This window comes from Anolis sagrei, chromosome 4 (assembly GCF_037176765.1).
Source record: "Anolis sagrei isolate rAnoSag1 chromosome 4, rAnoSag1.mat, whole genome shotgun sequence".
Lineage (NCBI taxonomy): Eukaryota > Metazoa > Chordata > Lepidosauria > Squamata > Dactyloidae > Anolis > Anolis sagrei.
This window is the reverse complement of record NC_090024.1, coordinates 65453692-65477421: the sequence shown is the minus strand read 5'-3', so window position 1 is coordinate 65477421 and position 23730 is coordinate 65453692. Positions and strand designations below refer to the sequence as shown.

Sequence of the window (23730 nt, the reverse complement as noted above, 5' to 3'; positions counted from 1 at the left end):
AGCGGCCCACAGACCGTCTACTAAGCGGTCCTACCTTTATAAATGGGCAAGATTCTCCTCTTATGCAAGGGGTCGGGGAGCGAACCCGGACACTGCTCCCATCTCTTTAGTGTTAGACTTTCTAGTGTCACTACTAAATTCAGGGTTATCCTACCCATCGTTGAAATGTTACTTGGCCGCTATTTCGTGGTTTCGTAGGAAATTCGGCCTCCCTTCTTGCTTTTTGGATCCCCTTGTGAAGACGTTCTTAAGGGGACTCATGAATACTAGACCCCCAGTAGCTCCTGTTGCCCCTTCCTGGAGTCTAGAATTGGTCCTTGGGTCGCTAATGAAGCCCCCCTTTGAGCCCTTGGCATCGGCCAGCTTATTTTGTTTGTCATGGAAAACGGCCTTTTTAATTGCTATAACTTCGGCCAGGAGGGCTAGTGAACTGTGTGCTTTGAGGGCTGATCCACCGTACCTCAAATTTCACAAGGACAAGGCAGTTTTGAGGACTGATATAGCTTTCCTGCCCAAAGTGTCAACGAATTTTCATATGTCCCAGGACTTGATACTTCCCTCCTTCTTCCAGAACCCCACCACTTCTCTAGAGAAGAACTTGCATTTGCTTGACGTTCGCAGGGCTTTAGCCTTTTATGTAAATAGAACTGCTCCCTTTAGGAAGACTCCCAGACTGTTTGTTAAGTATCGTGCCGATGTGTTGGGCCTGCCTGTCTCGTCTCAGAGACTATCGTCCTGGATTGTATCTGCGATTGAGTTGTGTTACCAGCTGGCGGGCAAAGATTTGCCTCGTCCTATTAGAGGTCACTCAACGAGGTCCATAGCGACGTCTGCGGCATTTTGGAAGGGAGTTCCTCTGGATGCTATCTGCCGGGCAGCGATATGGTCTTCTCCTCTGTCCTTTGTGACTCACTATAAGTTGGATGTTGTGTCCAGACGTGATGCGCAATTTGGCAGAGCTGTGTTGTTTTCGGCTGTGGCATGACGCCCACCGTCCTCGGTTAGTAGCTCGCTAATCTACCAAATGTACGATTCACAGGGACTACGACAGGAAATTATAAGTTGCTTACCTGTAACTGTAGTTTCCTGAGTAGTCACCTGTGAATTCGTACATACCCGCCCATCCTCCCCGCGAGTTCATGCCACGCCTTCCAGCTGCTTTGCGGCGGAAGAGAACTGCTGGCTAGCCCCGCCCACGGGCTACTTATACTCGGGGAGAGGGTGGGCGGGTCTAGCCGGGGCAAAATTGTTATTTTACTTTCTAGAAGGTTCCGAAGGCTTACTGCGCAAGCGCAAGAATACCAAATGTACGAATTCACAGGTGACTACTCAGGAAACTACAGTTACAGGTAAGCAACTTATAATTCCTTTCTATTGTCCCCTGGCAATTAAGTTCCTTTCTATGAAGGCTTATATTACACCAGGGGTCCTCAAAAGTTTTAAACAGAGGGCTAGGTCACAGTCCCTCAAATTGTTGGAGGACTGGATTATAATTTGAAAAAAAAACACATAAATGAATTCCTATGCACACTGCACATATCTTATTTGTAGTGCAAAAACACTTTAAAACAATACAATAATTAAAATGAATAACAATTTTAACAAATATAAACTTATTAGTATTTCAGTGGAAAGTCTGGGCCTGCTTTTGGCTGATGAGATTGGATTGTTGTTGTTGTTGTTGTGTGCTTTCAAGTCGTTTTAGACTTAGGTTGACCCTGAGTGAGAGCCAGGTAAATGACCTTGGAGGGCTGTATCTGGCCCCTGGGCTTTAGTTTGAGGACCCCTGTATTACACCACCCAGCCCCCCCCCCCCCATTTATCTTTCTATTTTCTGTCTAGCAGAATGTTTTTAGCAGTACTGTCCAGGGCCATAGCCAGAAAAAAAAAACCCAAAACATAAATTAGCAAATCATGAAGAGTTGTTCCATAATACAAAATAATTTAAATAGTATGGTTCATTCTATATTTTATATTATGAAATTCATTTTCTTGTCTCCTTCATGGGGGGCTTCAAATCTCGCCCTTGTCTTAGGCTTTGCCGACTACTTATGGCTGGGCCAAGTTGTTTGCTTCCACTATATCAGCTATTGCTTGCAGCTATTGCTGCAAGTAATGCCTGAATAAATTGTCAAAATTTGCTAGTGATAGTGCTTGCAGTTCTGGAGGGACTCGTTTAATTTTTGCTTCTCATAGGCTTAGCATGGGGATTTGGTTAACCAGTTAAAATTCATGAGTAAACCAGTTTTTTTAACCTGAAAAATTTCGGGGAGGGAGGAGGTTGAACCCCCTCCCCTTGCTGCAGCCCTGGTACTGTCATTGAGAGGATAGTGAAGGAGGACTGGAAAAACAGACATCAAAAGGATTTGGCTTTAGCCAGTCCTTCTGTAAACATGTTCTTGCCTACAATAGGCAAGGTGAACAGTAGACACCTCCAGAATTCCTTACTGATCCTGTATGGAAAAAAACCCAGAAACAAGAAGGGAGCAGGTAAGTAGAGCAGAAGCATCCTACAGAAGGCATTTCCATTCCCAAGCTAACAAGACCCATTCTACCCCACTCAACTGAGTGCCTGGTAATAGATGTCCTGAATTTAGGAATCATGCCAATCGCCTTCAGAAATTCTGACAAGTAGAATTGACATCACTTCTGGACCTAAAATAGCAAAACATGAAACTGGGGTGATAGAGGGAGGATGGGGGAATGATAATGCTGTAAAGGGAAATGATGGGTTTCTGGAAGAGTAGAAAATGGGATATACATTAAGTTATTCCCACCAAATTGGAAATCTGGACAAATTTAAACCGTGACCATCAGATTCTAACTTGTGGCCTGTAACATTCAGCCTATCACATTTATGACAAAAACCACTTGTCCAAAGTTACTATTTACATTTTCAGAGAACTCTGCTAGGACCAGTGGAAGTTGAAATACAAATAGCATCTTTCACATTATTAGAGGAATGTAATAAGGGAAGAGAAAGTTAAACATCTGGTCCATACTTCCATAGTTTCATGGCTGATCAGACGTCAGCAGATAATTACATAATAAATTACCGTAGTTACATGCAAATTGCATTCATGCTGTTAACATCACATGCAGTTTGGCCTTAAGATTCTGATTCAATTGAGAGCATGATGAATCTGTTCCAGTGAAAAGGTTGGGGACTTTAAATGCTGGTGAATTATATGTTAAATAGTTTTCTTCTGGATTCTTCACGTCCTGATACTATCTCGGTTTACTTGGAAATAAGCCCAGTTCTGATCAAAAGGGCTTGTGTCCAGGTATACTTTCATAGGATTACATCTTCAATATGTAATCTTTGTTGATTACATTTACCCACATACGATTTTCCTTCTTGTATGATGAAAATCTTATTTGTCTCACTCAGTTTCTGCTTTGAGATACAGTTTGAGTGAAGAATATCACACTTTCTTTGAACTTTTCACTTAGTGTGTATAATGCTGACTAATATTTAAACTCAAAACATATTTCATATACAAAGTATACAAGTTATATCCTTTCCTTGACTGCAAGTTCTAGTAAAACAAGTAGGCCAAATGACAAAAAGCTGTTTTTACACTTTGAAATTTGGTTGTCCTCCTCTGGAGGTAATGAGAATAGTTACACAGTGAGCCCTGTCTGACAAAATATTTTTTTAACAAGATGGGTACCTTGCTTAAGCAAACTTGCCAGTCAAAGAGAACTGGCCTGAAGGGTGGCATTGTCTATTGATAAAGAGGATGCAGGTTTGAATACTATTCTGGGCACGGAAGCCTCTAGAAAAAACAGGAAGAGCGGCAAAAGCATTTGATTAAGTTAGATTTTTTTTCTTATTTAACTTATTTTTTGTTAGGCTTTATAAACCCAGATTTCAAAAATCACATTTTTAGTATCCGTTTTATGCAAATTCACATTAGTTCCTCTTTTTGGGATCAATATTAATAGGGGGTGGTGGATTTTAAATCTGTATTATAGGTATGACTTGTTACACTGTTTTTTCTGAAGTCATGAAAACCTAGGTTTTCGTAATTTCACTTGTACTAAATATTTTACAATGTATCATTTAATTTTCTATCAGATGCAATACCCAAGTTGCCTAATTTGTACAAAATGTAGAAATGTGACTTTTTAAAAAAAAAAAAAGACTTTAATTTTGTAGTAAGATTGTACTGGAACTCCTTCAAGTATTGCTTCAAGTATTGCTTCCTTTTTCCACTGTTACTTTTTTTTTCATCAATTTTTCTTTCTTGATGCCTTGGTGTGTAGACACAGTTTATTATTCGGTCATGTAATATATTTTTGTATTCTGCGACTAGATCCTGTTTAATGTAATTTATATGCTTTTATATTTTATTACCTTTTGTACTCTTATCCATGCCAGTAGTAACTATTTGTTATCTTAAATAATTCTTTTTATTATTATTTTTCAGGGCATACAGGACGATTACTGAAATCATTATGTTTCATGAGTCTAACATTTCTGCTTCTGCATATCATCTTTCAAATCACAGTAAATAGCCTTGAAGCTGCTAACACAATTGAACCAGATTATAACTGTGAGTATACCTTACTTTAGTTTTCTAACATTCTGTATATAGGAAGCATGTAAGCAATATGTATATTGTTATGGTTGCTAAGACGAATGTTGACTTTCTGGAAAAGTCTTTCCTTAGGGATTTTGATTTTACAATACTCTACTGACCCTGAAGGGAATATGTAGGTTTTTTTTCTGGTTTGATTTAGCATTCTTATTTCCTTTGTTTAAAGTGTCTACACTAAAATATTCATTTTGTTTTCTGATCACCCAAATATTGGTGTAAAATCTTCCTTATTCATCTAAAATGACCAAAGATGGGTAAAATGCAAGACACAAAATATTAGGGGGAAACTACCTTCGTAATTTTCAAGCATTATGCAATAAGAGTCAAAATGAGTGAACAATCCAGCAAGAAAACAATATTTTATCAATGCTTCACTATGGGTTGGAAATCATTTGGAATTGTTTTCTCCTGTTAAATTATCAGAACATACATAATGTTGGCTTACTAAGTTCCCATTGAATTAAAGTGCTGCTGTAATTGTAACTGACAATTGGATTCTGGATTATGTATGCTTTTTTGTATGTAAATCTTCACAATTTTTTTTGTTGCTAACCACAAGGGGGTCAAAAATTGTGCAGATTTGAAAACTATTTGCAACTTGGGACTTAATGTGTATCAAATCCTGAATTTTTTGTGCATAAAACAATTTCCTTGCAGAATAAAGATTTCTTGTACAGCTTACAGTATCTTTTGAATAGAAATTTTGCTTGCTGCATATCATATTGCTTTCTGTTCAGAAAAAAGCTGTTTTGTTTGCAAGAAAATATTTTTATGCACAGTAAATACCACTTTCTGCAAAGATGTACATGCATTTCTTCACACAATAAGTCTCAAATTGCAGTTCCATGCCCATGTAGGTGCTCTTTTTTCAAGATTTCCCAATATACATGAAACATAGTTTTCAACCAATTGTGAACATGTTCTAATATTATTTCCATCACAAATGTTTACTGAAAATTAAGCCAGTCCTTATTTTAAAAGAATTATTGCTATTCTGAGAAAATTTTTTCAACAATTTCAATTTTAGTGAGTGAGTTAGACAAAATACTTAATTTAGGTATTACAAGAACACACACAAGTGTATACCCCACAAGGTATGGTATACAACAAACATACAGCTGTTGATAGTAATACACTTTATTGATAGTACACATATTTCCATTCAAAACTATATTAGGAAACAACAGTAAACCTATTTGACACTCCAGGAAAAAAGAACTTACAGTAGCTCAATTATTTAGAAAAAGGGAGGCAATGAAAATAGGTAACGTTGTAAAATTTACAATGACAAATAATTTGATATATGAATTGTTGCATATCTAACATATGTTCTTTAGAGTTTTCAAAAATATCCATAAGTGTTCTCACGTTGTGAAACCCTGATACAAATTTATCAACTGTTGCAATAATTTGTGGGCCTGGGAAGGGCTTTAACTTAATTCTTTTAAATGCATTTAAGTGGAATTGGTGCTTTAATTGTTTTTAAATTTGTAAAATAAAATTTTACTTGCATTTTGTTTTAAATTGTTGTAAGCAAGGCACCATAACTTTTTCATATGCTAGATTCATTACTTTGAAGTTGTTAGTCACAGATGCAGGCAAAACATCAGGAGGGAATGCTACTGGAACATGGTCATACAGCCTGAAAAACTCACAGCAACCCAAGTTAATTAAATTCAAAGATACAGCATTTTGAAAGATACCTTATACATATTTCACTTTAAATTGGAATATCTAAAAATCAGAATCTATAAGCTGCACATATTTTTACATTTTAGAAACTATTTAAAATTCCTTTAATCTGATACCTAGTTATTCAATAAATACTTGATAGTTTGGGAGAAATTAAAGTATAAACTTTTAAAGCAAGCACAAAATATAGTTGTGATATACCTGTAAATTGTATTTAACATTAAGTTTTTCTTATGGAATTTTACCTGGGGAGTTGGATTCTAATGTCAGTTTCAGTGCATTGCATCGTCTTCACAGCAAAAATGTTGATTAAACTTCCACGACATAAAAACTATGTCAGCTATTGCTGCTATTCAATATAAATTGGCAGAAAGATAGGTAATGATGGTATAAATAAATTGTCAAAATTAGATTGAGATAGTGCTTGCAGTTTTGGAAGAACTCTAATTTTTGTTTCTCATAGGCTTAGTATGGGGATTTGGTTAACTAGTTAAAATTCATAAGTAAACCATTTTTTTTAAACATGAAAAATGTCGGTGGGGCAGGGTTTGAACCCGTAACTCTCCTCCCCCATGGCTATGGACTTGCCTCTGAAGCATTTTTTACAGTTCCTTTGAATTCTCTTCTGAGGAGGGTCGGTTATGATTCTGTAGCTGCAGAATTTGCTTAGTTCTGTCTGCCAAAGAGCCATGAGATGATGCTAAAGTTTGTGTATGTGTGTGTGTGTTAAGTGAGAAAGACATGGGGTGAGGGTTCTTTTGGAATATTTCTGATGAAAGAAGTATTACTATTTCATCATATTGAGAGCTGAAAGCCAGAACTTGGAAAGTTAGGCAAGCTTTTAATAGGGATTTTTGGACATGAGACTGTATTATGCAAACAGCATGTGACAGAGCAGTGAAAATATATCAGGTGATGTCATAAAACATTGGTGGAAAACAAAACTTGAAGTTTAAAGGAAGGAGATAATACTGGCAAAACTCTAGGATTACAGTTGGTGTAGCATGGATGAATTTGTTAGAGCATACATTTTGTACTCGATAAAAACAAATGAACCTCTGTTCACACTTTTCTGGTTCTAACAGGAAAATTGGGAGGTGGATATCCAGGTGGCATAGGCTTGTTGTGAGTCAGAACTAGCATTAGGACTCCATCTCTGTGCCTCTTTGAATCCCCATAATGCATAGAGTGCGTGAAGACGGGTTGAATCACTACAGAATGTTATTGTCTATCTCAAAGAGTTTTCTTGTCTATTCATCATCTGTAGCTTTTCACTGGAAGTAAATTGCACCCAATATAATTTGTTTGATTTTATAGCATTTATATTAATTTGACCACATGGTGCAATTTGTAGCTGCAAGATGTTGATTGTATTGCTTTGGTCTTTCAATCTCGTTTCATAAAAACAGAAAAAAGTAGAGATTTAACATTGCATTTCGAAAGAAAAATGGGAGGATTGAGGCGAGTGGAACTTTTTGTTGGTGAACAACACTTCCCATGCTTCCTATGAGTAGTAAAGGCTGTGCAAGTTAGAATTTTGCATTACCAAAATGCAAAATGTAAGGCTTGGTTTCTAAACATCTGTTGCAATAGTTTTAATTTCACTGCTTTTGATGTTTTTTTAAACCTACAATAATGTTGGAAATGAAGATATTTTTTATTTAGATCTATATTTGTCTCAAAATAGGTTAATCCATTGTTTCTCAAACTCTGCTTCTACAGGTGTTTTGAACTTCAGATCCCAAAAATTCCAGCCAGCTTACCAGCTGTTAGGAATTGTGGGAGCTGAAGTCAAAAACATCTGGAGTAGCACAGTTTGAGAAACTCTGGGTTAACCTATTAACACATGTATAAATCTAGACATTTTTGTAAAGAAATTAACTCCAAAAATCAGAGTTCACTTATCTACTGGCCATTGTGAATATTGTATCTTAAATCTTATTTTAAAAGGAACCATCCATATCTCTGAGTAGAGATGAGCTTAGTTCATTTTGGGAGAATCTAAAAGAAGCACTGAAACCCCAATCCATCTCTAGTTTTTGCCATGGTGCTGCTTCTGGCCTTTTTGAATACCTGGGTGGAGAAATGACTATGGAGAGGAGTGCCCGGCCCCCTGTAATGTTTCTTTCCCCATGGAATGACCCTCAAGTTATTCATGAGTCATACCAAAATCCATAATTTTGGCCTCCAAAGTACTCCTTGACGTAAACATAAGACTGACTTGTACTTGAATATGTATCATATTTTGTTTTGGATTAAGAATGAATCATTACTGTATATTGCATCACAAACATATTCATCTTCAAATAAATTTATGACTGAGGAAACAGAAGTTTCTAAAAATCCTTTTTGAGCATACATCATAGATTCAGTTTAATTTCCTGCTTACTACAATTTATAACAATTCGGAATGTGAGTATTCTTTCATTGTACTTCTATTACTAAAATAATGGTCAATTTTCCTGAGTAATTAATTATCTTGTAGTACTTAAGTGTTCGTTTTTGTAGTAGCTATCACACGAATCATATTTTTTATGTTATATTTATTTTAGAAAATATCATTAATATTCTCATGACTTGGGAGTTATTATTTTCTGAAAACTGTGTGGAGGCTTAAAGCAAAATTATAAATATATGCATTACTTCTCCAAAATAACATATTAGTTATTTGATTTAAAATGCAAATTTAAAATGCAAATTATACAAGCAAGACGTATACTCAATCTGCGCTCCCTATGAAGATTTTTTTAAACAGCAGCTCTGACAGTTAGCAAGGAAAGGTCTTTTACAGACCAAGTAGAGGTTAATTTCTTGTGAAGACAGTGCAGAGAAATGTCAGTGGTTATGATTCTGAGACTTCCAGTTGTACATAGTTCTCAGCTATGTGTTCATATAGTTTTCCCCCTTTTGATCATTTTCTGAGGTCTTTCTTAAACATGCCTTTCTCAGCTGCCACTTCCTCTGTGGTTGTACCCACACCTGTTCAGCTATGGCTACAGACCTCTGGCCATGTGGTTGGTTTTCTTGTATGGAAACCTAACCAGTGACACTTAGACTTTTGAGACATCCGTATAGCTTGAATGGTTTGTTGCTATGCCAGATGCCTAAACTATGTAGACCAAATTCTGCTCACCTATCTGGATGGTCATCAGAACTATTTATTGTTCTTAACAGCAGAGTACCTTTTTTTTTTATCCCCAAGGGATTCCAGGACAATGAAGAAAAATTGGAAAAGTACAAATGCAAGAACAACAGTCGAAGTGCAAATGAGAGCCATAAGATTAATTTTTTCCATTTTATTTATTTATTTATTTGTTTATTGTGTCAGAAGCAAATCGAGAATACTGTTGTAATGTATTTAAAAACAAAATGTTAAAAACTTGTCATTATACTAAATGTTCTTTGACCAGTAGCTGGCCAATTGGAGTGCCTCTGGTGTTGCTATAAGAAGATCCTCCATTGTGCATGTGGCAGGGCTCAGACTGCATTGTAGTAGGTGGTCTGTGGTTTGTTCTTCTCCACACTCGCATGTCATGGACTCCACTTTGTAGCCCCATTTCTTAAGGTTGGCTTTGCATCTCATGGTGCCAGAGTGCAGTCTGTTCAGCACTTTTAAAGTTGCCCAGTCTTCTTTGTGCCCAGAAGAGAGTCTCTCATTCAGTATCAGCCATGGATTGAGGTGCTGGGTTTTAGTCTGCCACTTTTGGACTCCCAATCGCTTCTCGGCCTTTTGGCATGTGGCATGTCTCATTAAGAGCCACCACTAGTTCCTGGGAGTATCTCTGTAGATCTTAGAAAGCTATTTCTTGATTTAAGGCATTGGTGTTCTGGCTGATATCTGAACAGAGGATGGGCCAGAGATGTCATTGCCTTGGTCCTTTCATTATTAGCTGCTACTTCCTTGCGGATGTCAGGTGCAATACTGGCTAAACGGTATAATTGGTGTGGGGCATTGACATCCTGTGATAATGTGGCATGTCTCATTAAGAGCCACATCTACTGTTTTAATGTGGTGAGATGTGTTCCACCTGTATGCATATTCAGCAGCAGAGTAGCAAAGCTCAAGGGCAGATGCCTTCACTGTGTCTGGTTGTGGCAAGGTTGTGCCAGTCAGCTTTTGTATGATATTATTTCTAGTGCCCACTTTTTGCTTGATAGTTTTTTTTTTCAATTTCAAGACACATACTGATTTTATTACCACCACCAACAAAAAGCTTTGATTCTATAAAAAATATCTATGAAAATAGAATTTCTTCTACATACGCAATAATGTTTCATTTCAATGTGACTCCACAGTCCTGTCTTTTCTGTGGAATTACATCAAACACAAACATGGGTTGAGGAAGAAGTGTAAAGCAGTCTGCTAGACATCTGTCTACATGAGTCTATATTAAGCCCGGGGGCCTGCTGGGGATGCCTGGGAGCAGAAAGGACACAAAGAGTGGTTTGCAAAAATAAGCAACTGTCTGGCTATGGCTGACAACAAAATGGTGAGGACACAATGGAGCTGTTGGACCTGGAGCCCTTCCTCCTCCTTCTGTCTTGGGTCCCAGATTGTTTGAGGGGCTAAGGATGAAATAGTTTGGAGGGCACCAGCTCAAAGGCCTATCTTGTGTTCACTGAGGGCCAGAGGCAGCCCCTGTTCAAATTTCCATTGGCCTTTTCTCTCCAGGCTTCCCCCCCCCCCTTTGCTTCTTTTGTTCCTCCCTTCCTTTCTCCCTTCCTTGACTTCCTTCCTCTCTTTGTTCCTTCCTTCTTGACGATCAGGGCCTGGAAAAAATGGGCTCCTCGGAAGGAGAGAAAGACAGGTGGTAGCCTCTTGCATTCTTTCACCCCTGTTATATAAAGTGCAGAGTCTTGAACTCATACTTATCCATAGTCATTTTCCAAAATTGTATATAGTATTGTTCTTTCATGTTTTTTGCACTACAAATAAGACATGCCCAGTGTTTTCCCCACCAAACTATAGCCTGTCCCCCCAACAGGCTGAGGGTCCGTGAACTGGCCCTCAGCTTAAAAAGTTTGGACACCCCTATTCTGAAACCTGCCCCATTTTAGAGATATTTATATGGAGGGGTGAGTGCACCTTAGAATTAAATAGGGTATTAGAGCATGATAAAGCCTGCAGAGAATTCTGGAAGGGAGTGCTTGATAGATGGGAATAGGGATCTTGAATGGCAGCATTTATCTCCTGGCTGAAAGGGAGATTACCATGAGAAAGAGGTTAATTGTTTTTGAATTGTAGAAAAATCCATGTTGTGGTTTTGAAAGTGATATCTTTTTGACCTTCTCTATAATATATTTTTATTTCTGTGTTAATAGTGGTTTATTAACCACTATGGACAATATAGTGTAGTGGATTGAGCATTGGATTACAACTCTGAAAACCTGGATTTGAATATTTGCTTGCCATGGAAACCCACCGGGTGACTTTTGACAAGCCACATTCTCAACATCAGAGGGAGGCACCCCCCCCTCCTTCCCGGAAAAAAATACTTGTCAAGAAAATCCTGTGATATGGTTAGCTTACTACAGTCACAATGAGTCAAGAATGACTTGAAAGTCAACAACAACTGCTACTACCACAGATTGACTTACATTCCTTTTTAACCTTTTGATATTGTGACTATTAGTACTTGATCCTCTTGTGCTTTTTGAGTAATTATTTATATGGAAAGGAATCATGCACATATGTAACAGTATGAATACCAGTGAAAGAATTCCATTGACCACCAGCATTTGACTCTCTCAAAATTCTCCCAGCGCTAAATTCTCCCAGCGCTTATTAAATTATGTATTGTGAAAGCAATGTAATGAATGGAAGTTGTAGTCAGAATCTGGTTTTATAACATTGAGTGGGAAGATTGGTATAGGAGAGATATGTTATTATCCTACAGTGATTACATATTAATATTTTTTGTTATTTTTGAATGTTTCTCCTTCTATCTTTTTTCCATTCATAAAATTGTGTGAGCATAACTATGACAGGAACAGAAGGATGTTGTGAAAAGGATGCATGAAGTCATTGTATTGTTTTCTGGAATGACCCAAAAAACATGTGCAGATGCATCTTTTGACATTTGCCAGATGGTGGGGAAACTAATTCAGCTTTGCAGCTTTGTTTTATGTAGATATATATCTGATTAACTTCCTTGCTTAAGTATCTTTCACAGTTTAGAGATTTTAGCAAACACTTCAGATAGCACTTCAAAGTTAATGAAAACATATTTGAAAATTCTTACCACAATCCTTTTTTCAGAATGTGACTGAGGGTTAAGGGAAGTTTTGCCACTAGATACCAAAAAGATACAAGATATCTGTTTTGTAGATTGAGGAATAAAGTAAACAAATATTACAGTAGGAATTATTAGATTAAATCGAATTGATAGTTGTCAGCTAGAGTTAACCCTTTGAATCACTAAACGTTACCGTACTTGTTGATTTTCCAGGTTCCAATTTTATTTTACTGGGTTTACTTAATTGGAACGGTTAGATTTTGGCCACTGGGAAGTAACTACTTTGCTTAGATGCCTGTATTTTAAAATCCTTTCACTAAAAAAACATCAGTTTAGTATGGGACAAGGATGTAAATGTTTTGGGCTAGTTTTGAAGTCTATATATATATAGAGAGAGGTAAAACAGAAGCAGGAGACTGTTGAACTTGGACTATGGAAGGCCTGGGTTCAAATCAGCCACGAAAACCCACTGAATGATAAATTTAAGGGCCAGTCACACTCTTTCAGCCTCAAAGGAAAGCAATGGCAAATTCCATCTGAACAAATCTGGCCAAGAAATCCCTGTAATAGATTCACCTTAGTCTCTCAATGAGCAGAAGATGAGTTGAAGACACAGAACAAGACAATTGGCATAAATAACTTTTGATGGTTGTTGAAGGTAAAGAAATACAAAGATTACTGAACATCAGTTCTCTGTTAAGTTAATTCAGCTCTATATTGTTTCCACATGACTGCCAATGGAAGAAGTGGTCAATTTATGGCCTTCCAGATGGCTTGCTCAACTGCAATGTAGTCTGAATAAACCCAAAATGTTTATGTCTGAACAGCAGTACAGGTAAGATCGGCACCAGTAAACATATAACTGGCACAGACCAAATGACCTTAGTTTCAGGGCACAGAGAACCGCCATGTGTTTTTACAGCATGCTGGGGTTGGCTGGGGAAATTGCATAGATCAATTCATACCAAGCTGTCATCTTTATTACAAAATCCCAATGAATTTATTCTGGATTTTACTTTACCATTAAATCTTTTTGATTTCAAATATGTATATCCCACTTTCACCTAGTCCATTAAGGGCATGGTCACAGAGGTTTCGCTTTTGCAAATCATAAGATTTTTAAAGTGATAACATACCCTATATAGTCATGTTACATTTTGAAATTTTAGTCAAAAATCAACCCCCCAAAACCTTGGTTGATCTTTTCATGGGTCAATGTGAGTACTGTATCTTAACCCTTACCATAAAAAGATCCATTCCCTTCTCGGAGGGCTTTTCTACACATGCATTATAACCCAGGTTAAGTTGGATTAAAAGGGGGGCAGGAGGAATCAGATTAAGGGCTGAAAAACACGTGTTAAAAAGGTTCCCTTTAAACCCGATCCCTCCTGAAAAAGCACACCTTTTCATGCCTGTGTATCCCTGCAGGCATGGGGGATGATGTACCGGGATTCATCTCTCCCCTGTCTGGACTGCCTCTCAGGCAGTGTTTTTTAAACTCAGTTGCATGTCCTGCATTTTAGGGCTGCTTGGAAGTGCCCTGAGTAGAGTGGCAAAAAATCAACCCCCCTGCTCTCTCTGCCATGGTACCACTTCTGGCCTTTTTGAATGCCTGGGTTAGGAAATTGTGGCAGTAGTGACCAGTGGCAGTTGCCCCCCTCCCCCTGGATGACATTTGCACTTTCCCCTCTCCATGGAATGACTTTTAACTTATACATGATGTTAACTTATACATGAGTGTATATAGTAAAGTAAAGACAGAATCAGTTGAGTTAGTTTTTTGTTCCTGTTATTTGAATTTCTTTCTGAAAAAAAAGAATATCTGAAGTTTCACAAATGAATTGATGTGTTCTATTCCCTCCCCATCACACAAGTATAGCTCAATGCTTTTTGCTTCGAGAACACATTTACTTTAACAAAATGGCACCATGTATTTCCATATTTAAATGTCTGAAAGCAGCTGTTCAGTTTTTTCCCTTTTCTTTTTGCAGCTCTATAGTACAAGGAAAAATTCCACAGCTTACTAGTATTAATTAGGTAACCTGATCAGCCTCAAACTTGAAATTGGGTAGACTGGTGTTCAAAGTGGTACTGCAATAATGTCAAAAAGCTCATTCTGGAATGAATGAAGCCATTCATCTTACATTGAGGAAGGAGGCATACACTTTGATAGACATTTGGAAGATATTCTTGGCTAGGTCTAATATGTTACCTTTAAATCAATTATTACATTCCTGAAATAATTTTAGATGTTGATGAGCACACAAGCGCTAAGCATTCAAGCCCCTAAATAATCACAAATATATATAAGAAATCACTTAAATGTACAAGGAATCGCCCTACTGATTCTTCTTAAAATAAACACACTGTAGATTTTTTCAAGCTATCAAGATTCCTCCAAGTGCAAATATTTGATCCTGTACATTTCTGTATTCACTTATAGGGATACTACAGCAATAGTAGAGAGCTACCTGGTTGTGTAACATCTACTTTGACACATGATTTTTTTGTAAATCCCTATGTAAACATTGAAGCAAAGAAGCCCAGACATGGAAATAAAGTGCATAATAGTAGGTCTTGTGGAAACATGAGCTTTATGTCGCAGCTGTGTGTAGTTAAACCTGAGACCACCACACCCTACAGGTGGAAATAAGAATTTGAGGGAGCATTAAAAAGTCATTTCGACTCCTTAAAAGAGGTCCATGTTTTAAGAATAATGTTAATGTTAATTTATTCTTTGGCCGAATGTCTTCCTGGTGAAATCTGAATCTTCTCAGTGGTGAATGGATCATGGTTGTATGCTATGAAACTTAAAGTTGTCTCAAACCGCCACACCAACCTGTGAGGTCTTAAAAACGGGAATTTCCAGCAATCTGTGTCTGTCTTTTCTAACAGTAGGTCTGACCAACAGATGCCAAAAATGCATTCCATGGTAATGTGACCATGTGCGTGTAAGCTAAAATACAATGATTTAATATTCACATGTGACTTGGTGGGTACTTAAATAGGCGTTTTCCACTCTACTGTGCGTGAAAGATTGATAGCTCATATACAGTAAAAGGGCCATTCAGGTCTATGTGATTTTATAATATGGTGTAAAGATTAATAAAGTTGATACTAGAAGTTGCCCATATTTCAGATTAGCATTCTAGTATATATTAAAATTATTTTATCATCTTAATATTAGAGTTAGACTGACTCCAGCTAAGTAAGTAAGTTGCACCTGACATTAAAATATAAACAACTCGCCTGTAGATTTATAACTATACCATAGACTTTTTCGGGTTTTCTTAGGCAAAGAATACTCAGAGGTGGTTTTGCCACTTTTCTCCTCTGAAATATTACTTATAACTTCTGGTATTCATTGGCAGTCTCCCGTTCACAGGTAACTTGACCTAGCTTCCACAATCAGACAGGGTCTGGTGCCTTTCAGATATTTAGGCCATTGTTTGTATTAGGGTAGAGCAAATTACAGCTCATATAGACTATATATGCCCTCAAGACTGTTTTTGTTTTCTTCAATTCCCCAGAAATTAGCCATGCCCTTAGAGCCACTAGGGGGTGTAATTGGCCTGTTTGGATCCATGGGGGCCCATATTCAAAGTAAAATGCAAGTGGGCAAGTAGGCCCCCTTGGGCAACTACTGTAGCTTTCTCACCCTTAGGAATTGTCCATTCCTAGGTTTTGATAATATCCCACAGGGTAATCACTTCCTTTGATAATTCCTTTGAGATCTCAGTATACTCTGACATCTTTTTCTTTCAAGTCAAAATATATTAGACATATAAAATATACATTGGATTACTAAATACTACCATAGGGTGGGAATATTGAATGAGAGTTTTACTTTATTTTTATATTTCTAAATTAACCCTTTGATATATCAAGATTATTGATGTGATCATTTTCTTTCCTCCCACTAATATGAAATGGAGTCTAGATATTTGGAATAACTGTTTAGTAAAACCCCAAACATCTACATGTATTGTCTTCTCCTTTCAGTGGTTTGAAATACCTTAGGGAATATGTGGGATTTTGAGGGGCAATTCCCCCCTTGAAATCACTGCGGGCATTTTAAGTGTTAGATTAATACTTCTGATTTTTCTGTGTTAAGATGACTGCCTAGAATCCTTTCCCAAATGCAATATTTTGGTAATTCTGCTTGGTACACCTGTGAATTTCTAATTTATCATTTTAATTGTGTTTCATGTTGAACTGGTTTCCCTTTATTGATATCTGGTAAATTGAAATGAAATGCAGCCAGTGCAATGCTGTGGATACTGAGTGTAAAAACTTGTACACCTAAATCAAAAATGCAGTTTCCATTGTCTGTACCATTGGCTGGGAGTATGGTGCAGGTGTTCACTGTTTTTCATAACTTTTGTATTGAAAAAAATATATTGCTAGTAGCACTTTTTCAGAAACCTTTGGCACCTGGAAATTAAATTCAGCAGCTGGTTACATCCAAAATGCAATTTGTCTTATTCCCTTTGTTTTCAGAGCATTATTGCATCTATGTAGTCCTTGTTTTAAATAAAACTTTGGTCTGGCTTCGATTTATCAAACTATAGAACTAGACTTTATCTCAAAAGTCATCTAAAACATTGCCTTTTGAGCTAGCCAATGTGGGGGAATCAGTATTTGCCCCCAAACTGGTACCATATTTGTGTCAATTGGCTACAATTGTTTCTTTATTTCCTGGAAGCTTTCCTGGGCCAGCAGCCCGTGGCTCACTGATGCTGATTCATTCACCACCACTTTGAGAAGACTGATATAATTCAGTTTTCTGTCAATGCAGGACGCCCGAATTTAAAGCATCATTAAGAGGTATCATCAAAAACCTCCAAAAAGGAAGACTCTGCCACTTTCAGAGGCAGTCTCCCCACTAGTCTGAACAGTTGAACTGAAATCTGGATTGTTTTTGTTGTTTTGTAAATTTGCATTGGTCCGAATCTTACCCAACATTAAGTGGTAAGACTGGAAACTTGGTGTTGCTTTAAATGATATTTTTGTCTTTGAATATTGCCATTTTGATGAAATTGTGTAAGAATATATTAGTGCAAAAGCCACTGATATAAATTTTGGGAAGGTATATTATGACAGATAGAAGTTCTCACCATATCATTGAACCTTTGCTGAGCAAGTTGTGTTTTGTTGCTTGTGCATGTATCGCTTGCATTTATTCTGTCCTCATATAGAAATTGTGCAGGCTATATTTGATTCCTCTTCATAATCCTAGGAAGAAGTATTCTGAAAGGGTTTTTTTTTTAAACTGGAAACATGGTTTTATCTGTTATGTCTTTGGAACCACCCATGTAAAATAAGGACAGGAAGTTTAGAATTAGCTTGATACAGTAGATGAAGGATTTTTGTAATATAACCACCAACAAAGTCCAGACAGATTCATCTGGCAGGATTCCCTTTTCAGTTCATGTAATTAGGACAGATTTCCTCAGAATCTGTACATTCCATCCATATATCCAACAAAATAAATCTGTTGAAAAACTTGGATTTTTACCATCAATTATTTTTTGAACTGCAGATATTTTTACAGGCTGATGCGGGGAATTAACATGAAGTACATATTTTATGTTGAGAGGTTCCTAGTTTAATCGGAGCTTTGCTCTAGAGCAGAATTACCATTAATATGTAACCAGTCCCTGAGAAGATAACTACTTGTATAACCGGATTATAAATCTCTGTCTTTTTGCACTCGCTGGGACAGTTGTAAAGGTGAAAGTAGTAAAACAATAGCTTTTAAATTTATGAAAATATTATTAGTGTCTCATTACTGTTTTTAAAGGTTTTGATGTTTGCTTTTAGCATAGTTTAAAGCATACTACATGCTAGAGTATTAATATTAAGATTGAAATTTGCTGCATTGTTTAAAAGGGCATGGATAAGATAAACATATAGCTCATATCCTGCTTTCGTATTGATCTAGACTTTTAAACATCTGGCAGGAACTGAAAGAAATCTTGGAGGGGGAAGAGGATTCGTTATTTTTTTTTCAATTGGAAGCCAACTTTTAAAGAGTACAGTACATTTCCCGGAACAGAATTGTTTGAACCTGAGAGAAACCGCATTCCTTGTTTGCTGATTTCTAGTTTGTATCTGTAATAATAAAATTGCAGTTTAGGCATTAAAATGTTGTACTAACTTGTATAAGAAGTACTATACCTGGTACAGTTAAAAACACATTATACTTTATATACACATATACATAGCCTAAAGATAATTTTACACACAATATTTTAAATAAATTTATGCATGAACCAAAGTACATTGAAACCAGAAATCAGTGGTATCTCAGCCACCCACACATATAATATCAGATTTTGGAGTATTTTGGATTTCAGAATTCTGGATAAGGGATGCTTAGCCTGTCATATGGCAGTTTGCATGCTTCTTAAACTTATTGCAATCAATAGTCAAAATCAGCGTTTCTCAGTCTGGGAGTCAGAACCCTCTAGGGAAGTCACAAGAGGGTGTCAGAGGGGTCCCCAAAGACCATCAGAAAAAACAGTATTTTCTGTTGGTCATGGGAGTTCTATGTGGCAAGTTGGTCCAGTTCTATCCTTTGTGGAGTTCAGAATGCTCTTTGAATGTAGGTGAACTATAAATCCCAGCAACTACAACTCCCAAATGTCAAGCTCTATTTTATCCAAACTCCACCAGTGTTCACATTTGGGCATATTGAGCATTTGTGCCAAGTTTGGTCCAGATCCATCGTTGTTTAAGTCCACAGTGCTATCTGAATGTAGGTGAACTACAACTCCAAAACTCAAGGGCAGTGCCCATCAGACCCTTCCAGTATTTTCTGTTGGTCTGTGTGCCAAGTTTGGTTCAATTCCATCATTGATGGAGTTCAGAATGCTCTTTGATTGTAGGTGAACTATAAATCCTAGCAACTACAATTCCTGAATGTCAAAATCAATCCACCCCTTCCCCCAACCCCACCAGTATTCAAGTTTGGGTGTATTGGGTATTTGTGCCAAATTTGGTCCAGTGAATGAAAATACATCCTGCATATCAGATATTTACATGATGATTAATAACCGTAGCAAAATTACAGTTATAAAGTAGCAACGAAAATAATTTTATGGTTGGGGGTCACCATAATATGAGGAACTGGATTAAGGGGTTGCGGCATTAGGAAGGTTCAGAACCACTAGTCTAAATGCATGTTTCTAAACCAGCAGAAGTTACTGTATGTTCTTCGAAGGCATCCACTTTGAGCATGTTTCAGTAGTTCCGTTTTTCCTGTAATTAAGGCATGTAGCCAGGTCTGAAATATTTTATACCATCTGATGATTGACATTTCTATCATGTGGGCCTATCTTCAAAAGTACTTCCTTGCTGTTGCAACTGAGAAGTCTAACTGACTAACAATTTTGTAAGGATGATAGTTGCTTATGTTAGACATTCAATACTTTTAGATCTGTGATAAGTAGTGTGATATTTTTTACCTATTAGTTCTGCCATGTTAGATTGTTTGATTACAGTTGCTCCAGATATAGGAATGATTTTGGAGCAAGGTAAGGATATCTATCACTGACAACCAAACAATTGGAATGTTTTTCCTATGATCCCTTTAATAAAACCTTGATAATAATACTGCTTTAAGTTGCTGCGATGAAAGTTGCAATGAGCTGGAGCAGTGTTTCTCAAACTGCTCCTCCAGATGTTTTGTACTTCAGCTCCCATAAATTCTAGCCAGCTTACCAGCTGTTAGGAACTGTTGGAGCTGAAGTCCAAATACTTGGAGGAGCCCAATTCAAGAATCTCTGAGCTGGAGTTTTGCTTTTTTGATTATTGTTATTTTTGTTGTCTGCCTTCAAGTCATTTCTGACTTACTGGGACCCTAAAGAAAACTTATCATGAGGTTTTCTGGATAAGATTTATTTAGAGATTTAGTATTGCCTTACTCTGAAGCTGGGTGAGGGTCACCCGGTAGGTTTCCATGGCTGAATGGGGACTTTAACCCTGGTCTCCATGAATCTGAGCTCTTCTTAAACTTATCATTCTTTGGATATGGATAGAATGTGGAAACTAGCCACATCTCAGTGTTCAACCTAAGGTATGATGTCCTTGAGGATGGAAGAAAAAAGACACTTCTGCACTTTATTTTATATGGCAATAAAATATTCTCTTCCCTAGTTCCTTCAAATGAGCATGTCAAACTCAGGAAAAGTGTGTTCAGGTATTCTTTATTTTTACTGTTTGTTAACTAGTGATGCATACTCTACCAGTTGACGTGCTGTGGATCCAAGATATAATTACTTTGTTTATTTTATTCATTATATTTTGTGTATGGATTTCTGAATAAAAATAAAATAAAATCTGAGAGAAAAGTACCTCATTTCCCTTCTAGAATAGTTTTGTATTTGCTATGTTGTACTGTATAGTGATGATTATGTAGAGGTCCAATTACTCAGTTTGCTTCCATGATCTGGAAATTAGCCATCGTGTTATGGTAAAGATTCTCTTTTACTGCCCTGCAGCATCTCACACAGCACCAGAGCTCTGTAGCAAAAATGTGACTCACTTTCTGGTGTGCGATCCCACAAGTGTGCTTTCATGCACCTAGTAAACTCTTCTTTGTGGGCCACCCTTGTGATTTTTGTTGATCCCTGATTGAGGATTTTTGTCTCTGGGACTCAAATGTACAACCTTTCTGCTAAAAGAGACTGGCTTCTGTAGATTCATCAGGTTTTTGCTTTCCATGAAAAATATTTCTAAAATCATCCCCAGAGAACAGGATGCAGAAGACATTCCAAATAGAGCTTCTCTGTTATAAATCTACCAATGGTTTATGAGCTGTAAAGTTTGCATTATGAAAAGGGAATTGGGGCTCTTGCAATTTCCAACTCTTGATGTAAAATCCATCTACATGTAAAAAAAAAAATCCTGCCAGAAGCACTTCAGCCTTTAAAACAGCAGTTCTTGAAGTGTTTTAAATGGCCCCGTAGGTCTGAATGTTCTTTTCTCTTCTCCTGAAAGTTGCCTCTCCTTTTATTATTTTCTTCTCCCCACACCCTTCTACTATGGTCCTACAAACTGCTTAATTATAAATTGTTAGTCTGCAGATATTCCTGGATTTTCTACTTGAGTCTCATCCATTATTTATCAATTAATGTTTTATAAATTGGCTGGAATGGTAGTTAACATACTGCCCTCTCCCTCCCAATATGAGTTGTTTTGAGAAGCCTGAGACCTACTTGGTCGGGGTGGGGGTAGGGTGTGTAATTCTTTCTTTCTCTACCTTGTGTGTCTCTCTTGACTTATGGCAGGCCTGCACAACCTGTGGCCTCCAGGTGTTTTGGGCTTCAGCTCCCAGAATTCCTGACCATTGGACAACCTGGCTAGGGCTTCTGAGAGTTGGAGGCCCAAACACCTGGAGGGCCACAGGTTGTGCAGGCCTGACTTATGGCGCCCCATTAATTTTATAGGGTGTCTTAGGCAAGGATTACTCAGATGTGGTTTTGTTAGTTCTTTGCTCGTGAATATAGACTACAATACCTACACTTGAATGGCAGTCTCCCGGCCAACTACAGGCTGACCCATCTTAAGCTTTCAAGATGAGAACAGATCTGATGCTTTATTAGGTCTACCATAATTCTGGCAAAATATTTTTTTTAGAAACAAATAATTTACATGTCAGGGAAGGTATCATTGTTTCCAGTAATGTCAATTTCTAAAATGCAGTTACTGATTTTTTTTGTCAGTTTGCTACATACATTTCACTCATAGTTGGATAGATTAAAGGGATATTTTATATATATCGGAATGCTGTATTCTGTTTCAAGTCATGTCTTAAAGGCCATTGGTGTGCAGATCTTTTGCAAGCACTAACATAAGGGTACAGCAGAAAATGTTCCCTCAAGGTTGAATGAATATATTTCTAAATCGGTTCTGCCCACTTCTACGGCCATTTTGTTGTCTAATCTGTTCATGCTCATCTCCACTTGCACTGCAGCAATAAGAGCAAGAACTAAGGTCCTGTTTGGATAGGCCCATAAAGCTTTGCAAAATAAAGTGTAGAATTCAAAATCTATAGACTAAGGACTAGCGGTGGTATTTTAAATCATATAAAATATATTGTGCACTTTTCAGGTATTCATTAAAATGTTCTGTTTAGGAATCTCTAGATCAGAGTTTTCCAAACTGTGTATCATGATACATTGGTGTGTCAGCTGCAGTGTGTAGGTGGGCTGTGCAAACGTTATGAGAAGTAGTGGCGCTGGGGAGGGGGGATTACAATATATTTGCCATTTGTCCTTTACTTTCCTCCATCCCACCCCAAAGTGAAAGGCTAAGCTGATGATGTCCCTCCACCCTACACTCAGACACACACAATTTTGTAGGCTTCCACCACCGAAACTGATATTGAAGAAAGTAGTTCACTGTGCAGATGATTACATAGGAAATCCTGGGATCAGTTGGAGACCTGAGTGTGCTACACAAACCGCAGAGCACTGAAGGTGTTACAGGGGTGTTAGCCCTTCCCTATGCCATCCAAAGCTAAAACATTTTTTTGGCTGGAGTAAAACTTCAAAAATATACATGTTCTGAATCACATACGAATTCAACTTAAAAATAGGTGTCTAGAAAAGGTGTTTGGAAAGCTCTGATCTAGAGCGTCTAGTGTGACTCTGATCTAGAGTGTCTAGAGCTGCACTGTAGGACCTAGAGATTCCTACAGAGTTGTTGTCTCATTCCTACAGAGGTGTAGATGTCACTCAGGAAATGAGTGACATCTACCCCTAGGAAGGGAAATTCAGTCCTGGAAGAGTTGTCATGGGGAAAAGGCATCTCCACTACAACTCCACCAATCCTTGTTTCCACAACAAGCCAATTTTTTCAGAATCCAGTTGTCAAAGGGACAGAGACTGAGATAAAATCTTCTGAACAGGGCCACTGCAAAACAAACACTACAAGGGTGTTAACCCTTCCTTATGCTATCCAAAGCTTGCACGCGCATGTGTACGCACACATCTAGCTGGAGTTACACTTTAAAAATGTGCCCTTTTCAACTTACATACAAATTCAACTTATGAACAAACATATAGAAATTTTGTTTGTGACTTGGGGACTGCCTATAGTTATAAAATAACTGATGCAAAGAGAGAAGAGTAAAGATACAAATTGCATTTCAGAAGCCCTGCATAATTTCTTCACAGAGGTTGCATACTCAG

General features: G+C 37.5%; 1 protein-coding gene across 2 annotated transcripts in view; it reads left to right on the top strand.

The window, feature by feature from the left end:
- PIEZO2 (piezo type mechanosensitive ion channel component 2) overlaps positions 1–23730 on the top strand; it is a 280544-nt gene that overhangs the window by 99205 nt on the left and 157609 nt on the right. For both annotated transcript variants that reach the window (XM_067467467.1, XM_067467468.1), the window contains exon 3: positions 4434–4559. In XM_067467467.1, the coding sequence (XP_067323568.1) occupies positions 4434–4559 (126 nt within the window). The remainder of the gene's footprint in view (positions 1–4433; positions 4560–23730) is intronic.